Source organism: Dama dama, chromosome 17 (genome assembly GCF_033118175.1).
Source record: "Dama dama isolate Ldn47 chromosome 17, ASM3311817v1, whole genome shotgun sequence".
NCBI classification, from domain to species: Eukaryota; Metazoa; Chordata; class Mammalia; order Artiodactyla; family Cervidae; genus Dama; species Dama dama.
Genome location: NC_083697.1, coordinates 22,752,626 through 22,764,606, shown reverse-complemented (window position 1 = coordinate 22,764,606; position 11,981 = coordinate 22,752,626). Strand labels below are relative to the sequence as shown.

Below are 11,981 nucleotides of genomic sequence, written 5' to 3'. Positions count from 1 at the left end.
ACATTTATTTTAGATTTAATTTTAAAAGTAAGATTAACAGTATAACAAAATGTTAATAGTGGTTTTGTGTAGTAGAGAAATAGGCTTTCTTTTGTTGATATTATTCTTGTATGTGATAATTAAATTTTCTACAGTTATTTTCCCCCTACAGTATTCATCACGTTTTAGTTTCTGTTTTAAATGAAGGAAAAGCATTCATTCATTAAATTTTATTTGGACTCTACTGTATACCAGACATTTTTTTAGGAGCTGGACACTTTTCTAGACACTGTCTTTCATAGTTTCACAGTTTTGCCTCTGAAAATAAAGCAGATTTCTGGGGGATTGTGGAAATAGGCCACTTCTTCCATGGGCCTTTTTTTTTTTTTTTTAAATAAATGTCAAGGTCAGATAAAAAGGCAAGTTGGAGAAGAGAGTAATTGACACTGTTTTTTATTGCTTTGCTTTGTTTTCTGCTTCTTGGCCCCATTTCTGCTGAGAGAATAAAGGGGAAAAATAACTATTTTCATATACATAAATATAAACTTATATGCTATATTGTATTTATTATATACATTTAGTATGTTATCTGTTAGGAATATCAACTGCAGTATGTGTCAGTGAAATGATACAAGGTGGAGTTTTCCTGTAATATATTTGTTAAAAAAAAATAAAGATGTAGGAACATGTGAAACAAGATTAGCAAAATATTTAAAGCTAAGTAATGGATATATGGGTTTATTATTTTGTTCCGTTTTTGTATGCATTCACAATTTCTCATAAGGAAAATTTTAATAAGAGGAAAGAAAGTGCCAGAAGCTGCGGCTCACCCAGGTGTCCTTGTGGAGCGCTGCTTTTCAGTGACCACCGTGACTTTCCCTTTGTTAGATGTGCTTTCCTCATCAGCAAGTAGTCCTGCTCCTGACCCCGCTCCCGGCCCCGCTCCAGCGCCAGCCCCAGCGGCTCCTCAGCCTTCAAAACTGCCTAAGCCGTTTGGGTATGGCTATCCGACTCTTCAGCCTGGCTATCAGAACGCCACAGCACCACTTAATTCTGGAGGACCACCCAGTAGCCCAGTGTATTCTGGATTCCAGCAGTATGCTCAAGTATGTATTTAGTCATATAAAGTTATACAAAAATTGTGAAACTTAGCAATTCTGACCATTCCCTGGTGATTCAAATGTATCATAGGTGCTAATGTAGATAAGCCTAGATTAAACATGCACAGACTTTGATTCCAGTTTGTGTGTTTATGTTTATGTGTGTGTGTGCTTGTACTTTTATTTTTCAGAGTCTCTGTAATGTGCAGATATTCATTTTATGATCAGGAAATTAAATGTTATTTTAAATTTTGTGTTACTAAGCTGGCTTTCTCAAAAACTGACATGGTATAAATGTAGTTTGGGATTTTGGTTTCAGTGCTTAACTTGAAGAAGTCTCTGACATATAGCTAAAATTGGTAAAAGCCTCAACAAATGCTCATTAATACATTTGTTCATTATTTTTGACTTGACCTTTCATGGAGTTACCTCTTAAATACCATAGCAATTTATTAAAAGGACAGTAAGTATTTTGCATTTATACTTGTTGAGAAAAAGTAAAATATAAGGAAACAGTTTAAATGACAAAAGCATTCTACTTATAATAAAAAACTGCTCTTAGTAGACTAACTTTACAGAGATTTCATCTTATGGTGAACTGATAAAAATTAGAGAAGAAAAAAACACATTTCTTCCTGGAATTTAATTTTAGAATTAAAGCACAGAAGGAAGAAGGAAACTGGGGAAGGCACTGGAGAAATATGATTCGTTAGTTCAGGCTTCCCTGCCTTCCGTTTTGTTAGATTTTCTTTTGGGCTGTGTTGGTCCAAATGGAACTCCACTATTTCAGGATAAGTGAGCAATAATGACTTAAGCAGATAGCTAGGTTGTGCTTTAAATTCTTATCTGTCTATTTAAAAAACGATTATAGATTTTAATCTAATATTAACATTAACAAGCTAATTTTAACAGAAGCCATTTATTTTTCAAGTCCTAGTTAGAATAGGAATATTTTACTTTAAATAGCTTTCTGTAGTAAAATTGAAAAGTAAAAGTGAAAGTCGCTCAGTCATGTCCGACTCTTTGCGACCCCATGGTCTATACATTCCATGGAATTCTCCAGGCCAGAATACTGGAGTGGGTAGCCTTTCCCTTCTCCAGGGGATCTTCCAAACCCAGGGATCGAACCCAGGTCTCCTGCATTGCAGGCGGATTTTTTACCAGCTAAGCCACAAGGAGTAAAATTGAAATGACTCTAAATATTATAACCTAAATATTACTAACCTAAATATTATAACCTAAATATAACTCTAAATATTATATATAAATATCTAAATAATATAACCCAGTGGGAGGGCCCTGAAATCTTAAGGGTTTTCTTGGTATTCATTTATTTGAGATGACCTTTACTAAGTAGTGGGAAACCCCAGTGGTTGCCCTTTGAGGAAGGAAAAAAGCTTAAAATTAGTTTTTCAGAGTTGAAAAACAGAAAAAGTTGATGTTTTAAAAAGAAGGGAATTTCCTCAGTCCAGTGTTTAAGACTTGGTGCTTTCACTGCCTTGGGCTCATGTTTACTTTCACTGGTTGGGAAAGTATGATCCCACAAGCCATATAGTATGGCCAGAAAAAAAATCCCTAAAAATTAAAAAATAAATTAACTTTAAAGGAAAAATTAGAAAAATATTTTAGGGCTTCCCTGGTGGTTCAGTGGTTAAGAATCTGCCTTGCAATGCAAGGGACACCAGTTCAGTCCCTTGTCCAGGAAGATCCCGCATGCCAAGCAGCAGCTAAGCCCGTACGCTGCAGCTACTGAACCTGGGCACTGGGAGCCTGTGCTCCAAACAGCAGATGCCTCCGCAGCGAGAGGCTCTTGGACCACGACTGCAGAGTAGCCTGCTCATCACAGCTAGAGAAAGCCTGTGTGCAACAGCAAAGACCCACCACAGACAAAAAAATTTTTAAATCTTTAAAAAAAATATTTTAGTGAATATGTAAAAAAAACCAGATACAGAAGCTGTATGGCTTTTTTTTTTTTTTTTAATTAAAAAGCAGTGCATGATCAGTTGTAGGAAAATGTAGATGAGACGAAAAGAAGAAAATAAATATCAGCCAGTATTTCCACCATCAAGATATAAACAGTAACACTTGGAGCTTGTCCTTCCAGGTTTCTTGCTATATGCATCTACGAGAGAAAGCCAATAAAAGAGCTGGGCATCTAAATAACTTATTTACACAAACAAGTTGATAAATATGAGCATTGTTTTACATTTTTTAAAAAAATCCTTGAATAGCATGAGAGGGAACCTTTCCATATTATTTCATACCTTTCATCTAATAGCTACGTAATGTTTTATAATCTCCCAGCCTACTGCTATTGGTCATAACTAAGCATCAAAATCAACATGTACAAGTGTGCACAAAGCTTTGTGTATTTGTCTCATTATTAACTTAGATGAAATTTCTTCAGGTAAAATTAGTCAATCACAGGTGCTAATACCAGACTTTAGAATTTCTCTCTGCTTATTCATTCAGTGAAAACTGAGTTTCTACTATGTGACAGCCCTACTCTAGGCACTGAGGCTACACGAGGAAGCCAAGTGCCCAAAACAGAGTTCCCTGTCTCAAGAAACTTGGTGGGAAGGCTGGATCAATAGGACAATAAGTAAATCCATAAATTAACAAGCTGATTTCAAACAATTATAAATTGTTTGAAACAAGATGAGTTGAAGAAATTGCTGTGAAACAAGATGAGTTGAAGAAATTGCAGGGCTTAGGTATGTGGAGTAAACAGGAAAGCCCTCATTGTAGAAGTTTTGTTTAGTTAATATTTGAATGACAGGAGAAGTCAGACGAGGATAAATATGGGGGTAGAGAATTTTGGGCTGAGGAAACATACATACAGAAACGTAAGGCAGAGGCAACTTTAACGTGTTTCAGAACTGAAGTCCCTGTGTGGCTATAGCCCAGCTGGCAAAGGGAAGAGTAATAGTAATGGAATCAGAGAGTTGGGAAAGACCATAGTCAGAAACTTGAGTTTTACACCAAGTGCAAAGGAAAGACATAGGAGATTTTATGGAATGGAATGAAATCTGGTTTATGTATTTAGAGAATCACTTGGCTACTAAGTGAAGAACGGATTAGGGATGAGAGTATTTGAAAAGATAAAAATGGAAACAGGGAGACAGATGGAAGCTTTGCATCATCCCAGGAATAGATGATTATGCTTTGTTCTAAGGTGGTATTGGCAGAGGTAGTGAAAAGTGGATGGATAAGGGATATCTTTTGACTTACTGAAGAATTGGATGTGGTGGGTGAGAGAAAGGAAGCATTAAGGATAACTCTTAGGTTTTTGGCAGGACAGCTGGATAGAGGGTAGTGTATTTATTTAGATGGAAGACAGAGGAATAGTTCTGGGAATGGGAATCAAGTTGGCCATATTAATTTAAAATGCCCAATAGACATCCAGGTGGAGATGTCTAGCAGACAGTAGTTTTTGGTGCTCAGATATGAAGAAATAATGTATCAGTTTATATTCCTAGCAAAAGTTTCTATGACTGCCCACTTCTCAGTATGCCAAGAATTATTTTTTTATAAGCAAAAATGTTTTACTATTTTCATAATTATTAGTTATTTGTGTTTCTTTACTGAAATCCTTGTTCATATTCTTTTACCATTCTGTTCAGGTCCTTCTGGTTTGTAAAAGCTGTCTGTAATAAGTACATTAACCTTTTTAAATCTAATTTATATTATAGTTTCCCCCCCCCAACTTGACATTTGTTTTCAATTTTTATGTTTTTTTAATACATTAGAGAAATGTTTATATAGTCATATTATAATTTCTTTTGTTTTTGCCTTTGTATCCTTTAAAAGTCTTTTCAATCTTAAGATTAGGAAAAATTCCCTCTGTGTATTTTTTTAGTTCTTTGCTGACTTGTCTTTTGCATCTTTTAAGGTTTTATTTTAGAATATAAATATAAATCTCATTCCCTCTCCAAAATAGTTCTAATTTCACTGAAATTAAATAATCTATTCTTTCTCATTGATAAAATATTCCACCCTTACTTTATATCCTAAATTCTTAAATTTAAATTCTAAATTGTTATCCTAAACTTGGGTCTGTTTGGGGTTTTCTGTTATACACTATTATTAATTCATATAACCATTTTTCTCCCCTCCTTTACAGCTCTGCTGAAAACTCAGAGAATCCCTTTTATTATGCAGTGTTTTTTTTCCTTTTGCTTAGTTTCAGCAGCTTCAATTACTGTCAACAATTTGCTCTACTTGTTTTACCTATCCCCAACATGCACGTACACACACACACACACACATGCACGCACGCACGCACGCACGCATGCACACATACCCTTTTCTTGCTGAGGGTCTTAAAGCTAACCAGTCAGTATTCAGAGTTGCCTGGTAGTTTCCAGGTTGCTATTCTGTAGTTGGTTTGTTCAAATCAAGATTCACTAATTAAACAAGACTCACTAATTGTATTAGCGTATGTCTCTTAATTCTGTTATTAACTCTAACACAAAACTCTGCCCCTATTTTTTGTGCCTTTGATCTTTTGAAAAAAACTAGGTCTCTTGATCTATAGACTGTCCCACATTTTGAATTTGACTGATTGCTTCTTGTGGTATCATTTGACTTGTTCCTCTGTTCCATTTTCTGTGGACTAGAAATTAGATCCAATGGCTTGATTAAATTCAGTATATTACTTCATTTATGTATTTCATAAGCCAAAATATATATTTTGATTCTGTGTACCACATAATAATACCTGGTTGTCTCACTTTAGTGATGCTAAGATAGATTAGTGGGTTCATTTGGTGGACAGCCTGATCTTTTCATTATGAAGTTCCTCATTAAGCTTTCACTCATCTCTTGGTATCTGTTTATCATCTATTCCAGATGACCATTACATGTATCATTTATTCCCATATGGGTTGTACAATAGTGATTTTCCTGACTTTATCATTCTGAACTGATTAGCTGGAATTCCTCAGTATGTTCACATAATGGAATGTTTGATAACTATACAAAAGAATGTGGAGAATCTCTATATACAGATATAGTTATTGCTAGCACTCTTTTTTAAGTGAAAAGGTCACATTTAGAGCAGTGTATATATATATTAGTTTATATTGTATTATTAAGTAGAGACAATGGAAGATAAGACCAAAAGCTAATAGTTAGCTTAGGGAGAGGGATCAAGAGTGAAACAAGATATTTCTGAATTATTATAAAGTTTTGACATTAAAACTACATAAATTTTATTCAAAAAAACAGAAAATGAATAAAAGATAGAAAGCAATCCTTGAAAATTAAAATCAAACAAAAAGAAGTGAACCAGTTTATCAAGTTGAATACATGCTGATACAGAAAAAAGTATTGTTTTAACAAATCTTAAAAATCAGTATTTTGTATTTTCTGAATGGAAAATAATCTAAGGACAAAAGAACTACAAAGAAATCTTTAAATAACCTTCCACTTACAATAATATTAGTGTTGTTATATTGGAACTATCTTAGGATATTGTAGGATGAAACAAATAAGTAAGGCTGTTACCAGAGCTTCCCAGGGGGCTCAATGATAAAGAATCCACCTGTTGACACAGAAGATGGAGTTCGATCCCTGGGTTGGGAATTTCCTGTGGAGGAGGAAATGGCAACTCATTCCAGTATTCTTGTCTGGAATATTCCAGGACAGAGGAGCCTGGCAAGCTGCTGTCCATGGGGATGCAAAGAGTTGGACTTGACTGAGCACACATGCATAAGGCTGTTACCATTAGAATCCAAGATTTTCAGCAAAATAGAAGAGCGATATAGGCATAAAATCAAAAAAGTTAAAATGCCATTACCTAAATTTGAATTGGAAATGTCAGCGTGAACTCATTATTATTATTTTTTTCTTCTTCTTTGATTTCTATCTCTGTTGTAGAAGTCTGGAAGTAATAACAGCACAATAACAATGTTATCTAAATTATGGTCTCTAGATACCATCCCAGTTTAAAAGGAACCAAGAATCTTTTTTTAATAAACGGCTAATTTCAGTTCTGAAGGAGGAGTGATATGGAATGTCGTGTCAGAAAACAAGGAAACTAACAGAGACAAGGGTTCATATCAAAAGGACACTGGAATCAGCTGTAAGGGGCTGTCACTGGCAAAAGATTGGGTAGTGTGGGCATCAAAGCGAATAGTAACTGCAATTCATTAAGTCACTTTGAGTTAATAAGAGCCATGACTTCATAATAATTTAAGAATATAAAAGGAAACAAAAACTAAGCAAGCAGAACTCATAGAACATCATTGTCATTCCTATGGCAGGAACATATTCTGAAAATTGAAAAACTTTAAAAATAAGCATTTATCCTGCCTTTCCAGTATGAAAGATATTCAGAGAAACCAAATTCTTGATGTTTGAAAAGTATTGTTGAAATTTTGTTGTTAAGTCTAACCATTACATAAGGTTTAAATTTTTTCAGTGTTTTCACTTTGAGTTTTTTTAAGAGTGCTTTAAACTGAGCTGCCCTATTAGGTTTTTCTACTGTTACAGAGCTAGATTCAAACTTTATCTTCTTGCTTTCCTGTATGTTAATTTCCTATAATAGTCTAATAAATTGTATTTGTGTTTGATACATTGTTCTTTTGTTTTGTTTCAAATTGCCCTTTCAGCAGTATCCTGGTATGAACCAGCTGTCCTCCAGTCTGGGAGGATTGAGTCTTCAGAGTTCTTCACAGCCAGAAAGCCTGAGACCCGTCAACCTTACTCAGGAGAGGAATATTTTACCCACAACTCCTGTTTGGGCTCCTGTACCCAACTTGAATTTAGACCTCAAAAAATTAAACTGTAGCCCAGAGTAAGTATTTATAATCTTTAGTAAGTAAAACCTTGTCAAAAATATTGCATGACTTTGAAACATATTAAAAATACTATGGTATTAATTCCTTGATTGGAAGTTTTGTTAATGTGAATGCTTGTAATTTAGTTTGTGTAGAAATTCTGGATGTAAAATTTAGTTTAAGTCATTGGTTCCTGTCCTCTTTGTTGCTATTGAGTCTCATTCCTTGTCTCATTCCCTATTATCTAATGCTAGGAAAAGTTTTTTCTATTTTAGTGAAGGGTTTTAGAAACCCAAATCTACCTATATTTTTCTTAAATTTCTTTCTCCTCACTTTTCACCAGTAGTAACTTCTGATGCCTTTTAAATTAGGTGAAATCTTAATTTAATGCAGTTCAATCTCTGTTTGAAAAGGATACAGATTAGATAAGTAGTTTTTTTCTAAATTTTCTTTTCCCACTTAGTGTTGAATGAGAAGACCCTTGCCCCAACGTGTATTTATCCATTTATTTAGCCTGAATATTGATTTGGATTTTCTTTATTGAGCATTTCCTCACTTCACGGAGAAGTTTAGCTGGCAGCCTCCATCTGATGGCCACAAGCCACTGGTGTCTGCTGAGCTGTTACTCACCTCACAGTGCCCCCAAACCGAAAGTTCTCTGTTACTGCCTGCTGTCTGTTTTTCTGTTTCCTAAGTGTAGAATGTTTCTCTGTACCCAGACATCTTCCTGCTTCTGGAATCTCCTCATAAATTCTGATTCACAGACAATACTGTCTTCCTTGCATTAGAATTAGTGTTCTTTAGAGGCAACATATATATATGTATTTTTAAGGCAGTAGTTTTCTAGCTTAAAAAATAAAGCTAACAAGTTCCTCTCTTTTTAACCAAAGTCAGGAAACAGAAAATGGGGGTGCTTTGAGGGTTCCACCTCTTCTACCACACCCTATACTAGCCCCCAATCACTGTCTAAGGCAGTGCCAAAATCATTTCTATAAAAATGTATAATCATTGATTCCAGATTGAAAGTAGATGCCCAAACTACATGTAAGTTGCTATCGGGTCAATAAGTATGTGAATTATGGCCTTGTACTATGAATGGTTAGGCATCCCCCCAAGTAGGTAAATATAGTATATGTTTATGTGTAAGAGATCACATAGATAGGGAATAGTTCTCTGTTTCTACTCAATTATGTGTAAAATACATAAAATACCTCTTACCTAAATAGCAAAGCAGAGTAGTAGGCTTTAGAGCATAGATTTAGAGTTTCACAGACTTAGGTACTTATCGTGGTTCCACTGATAAGTAGCCGTGAAGCTGTGCCAATTACTCAATGTCTCAAATCTGTGTTGTCAACTGTAAATCAGGAATAATAATTGTGTCTGCATATTAAGATTAGTCATTCAGTATTTCAGTCAGTTCAGTTGAGTTGCTCAGTCGCGTCCGACTCTTTGAGACCCCATGGACTGCAGCATGACAGGCTTCCCTGTCCATCACCAACTCCTGGAGCTTGCTCAAACTCATGTCCACTGCGTCAGTGATGCCATCCAACCATCTCACCCTCTGTCGTTCCCTTCTCCCGACTTCAGTCTTTCACAGCATCAGGGTCTTTTCAAATGAGTCAGTTCTTTGCACCAGGTGGCCAAAGTATTGGAGTTTTAGCTTTAGCATCAGTCCTTCCAGTGTCAGGACTGATCTCCTTTAGGATGGACTGGTTGGATCTCCTTGCAGTTGTCCAAGGGACTCTCAAGAGCCTTCTCCAACACCACAGTTCAAAAGCATCAATTCTTCAGCGCTCAGCTTTCTTTGTAGTCCAACTCTCACATCCATACATGACTACTGGACTTGAATGCTTTCTGAATTAGGTGTCAGACACTGTTTCTAGTTGCTGGGAATGAAGCAGTAAACCAAACAAAGTTCTCACAGTCTCATGTAACCTGTATCCTATTAGGGAAGATGCACTGTGAGTAATCAAAGCAATGAATAACTATGAAGTAGGGAGTAGTAAGGATTGAGGTTGATTATTTTCAATTGAGGAGTCAGGATAGGTTTTCCCAAGGAGTTAACATTTGAATAGAGATCTGAATGAAATGAGAGAGCAAAATGTGACTCTAGAAAGAGGGTGCCAAGCTGCATGAACAGCAGATGCAGTGGTCCTGAAGCAGAAGCCAACCTGGTGTGTTTGGGGAGCTCACCAGTGTAGAGCCAGCCCATGTCTGGATTATCTCTGCATGGTGTCAGCCACACTCCTTAGACGTCCCGGCACCGCCTCCGGCACCTCTGCCTGTGTGTCTGGCTGCCCCTGTGTCAGTTCTGTGTCTGCCGCTCTTGGGTTGTGGGCACTTGGTCTGTGAGAGGAATAGTGCTAGGGCGACACAATGAACGAAAGGTTGCTGATGGAGAAGATGAAGTACACAACCAAAGCAGATCAGACTAACTGATGCCCTGGAAGCATACGTAGATCTCAGAGCACTGAGGAAGAAGCCTTTCCTTCTGACTTGTGATCAGGGGTGAGGGTGGTTTCACAGGAAGCTAGAACTTTGATGAGTCTCATAGAAAAAGGAGGAGTTCAGGAGTTCAGTAGCTGAAGAATGCACAGTTGACCAAGAACAGCATTCTTAAGATGGAAAGGTACCGTTTCACTCATGTTTTATGCTCCCTCCTATTCATGCCCTGATAGTCATACTAGAGTTACTGTGTTTTCCTAAGTGTGTTGTACTTTTTCACCATGAAAATGTTGAGTCCTTAATTTGGATCTTTTGACATATAAATTGCATATGTACCTGTTAAGTCATCAGGACCCTCGTAGTTATAGTTATGTAGTATGTCCAGTGATTTTCACGTATCCTCTTAAATGTCTGGCTGTCTACAACTGTCCACGTCAGTATTAATATTTTTCCTGATAGCTGACATAGTCCATGTTGTTTCTGTCTTTACAGCTCATTTCGGTGTACTTTAACAAATATTCCACAGACACAGGCGTTACTGAATAAAGCGAAGCTTCCTTTAGGATTGTTGTTACATCCCTTCAGAGACCTAACGGTAAGGTAACATATTTTAAGATATTTGTGGGTATTGACCTCTGTACTTACGTGCAAGATGTTTAGATTGTATATTTTCTTAGAACTTTTTTCATTTTGTTTTATTGAAGGTAGAATTAATTATTTCTGTCAGTTTTGATACAACAGACGTTTTCTGTTACCTGCTGACAGGAGCAAAAACGGAAAGGCAGATAATTGCAGTGCAGGATAACTAATCCCTGTAACTAATCAGAATCTATGAAGTAGTTAGGTAATGAATACAGTACTGGAAGGGGTTTCCTCTGGGTACAGTAGCAGATGTTTTCTACAAGCAATGAGATCTGAGCTGCATTTGGAAAGACTGGTAGTTTTAGCGGTACTGTCAAACGGCCACAGATGACAGATAAACATTACGAGTTCTTTTTTAAACATAAAGGAAACACCACTAATGATGCACAGTTACGGAGGAAAACCATATGATTGTTCCCAACTGTATTAATCAGATAACCTTTGTAATAATAAAGTCTAAATTCTTCAAGCCTATTGAATTAAAGCATTATTTTTTAACGTTTCCATAGTCTATTTGATTTAATACCTGCCATGCTGGATTTTTATACATATTTCTGGTATTTCATGCAAGTATATTATATTTAAACTAAAATTTCTAAACTTCAGAAAAAACATTTAATCAGATACATTTTATTTACAAGTTGTATTTCACCCTCATACTTCTTTATAACTGTGGTTTTTTTATCCTTTCATTGCTAATGAGTTTCTTTTGCTCTCATTCAACCAAAAAACATTTTTTGATTACCTGTCATGCTGAGTGCTGAGGATACAAAGGTCATTAAGCTTCCTTGTGGAGTTTTCTTTCCTCAAGTGAATAGAAAATAAAATAATTATAATAGGTGATAAGTACCTTTATTATATTCATTCAGTAAGTACTATTTGACCACCTGTAATAAAATTGCAACCTTTATCTCTAAACCACGATGGATAGCTTCCCATATACATAGGTGAAAATTTTTGTCTGAATATGCATTCCATATATGATAGCTTCCGGAAGTGTATACACTAAATTGGCAGCAGTGGCTTCTTGGGA

At 36.0% G+C, this 11,981-nt stretch overlaps 1 protein-coding gene across 5 annotated transcripts in view; it reads left to right on the top strand.

Annotated features, from left to right (window-relative positions):
• Positions 1–11,981, top strand: part of SEC24B (SEC24 homolog B, COPII coat complex component) — an 80,156-nt gene that overhangs the window by 50,386 nt on the left and 17,789 nt on the right. For 3 of the 5 annotated variants that reach the window (XM_061164226.1, XM_061164224.1, XM_061164228.1), the window contains 3 exons: positions 868–1,085; positions 7,694–7,878; positions 10,799–10,901. In XM_061164226.1, coding sequence (XP_061020209.1) covers positions 868–1,085; positions 7,694–7,878; positions 10,799–10,901 — 506 coding nt within the window. The remainder of the gene's footprint in view (positions 1–867; positions 1,086–7,693; positions 7,879–10,798; positions 10,902–11,981) is intronic. The other 2 variants (XM_061164225.1, XM_061164227.1) reach the window with 1 other exon arrangement.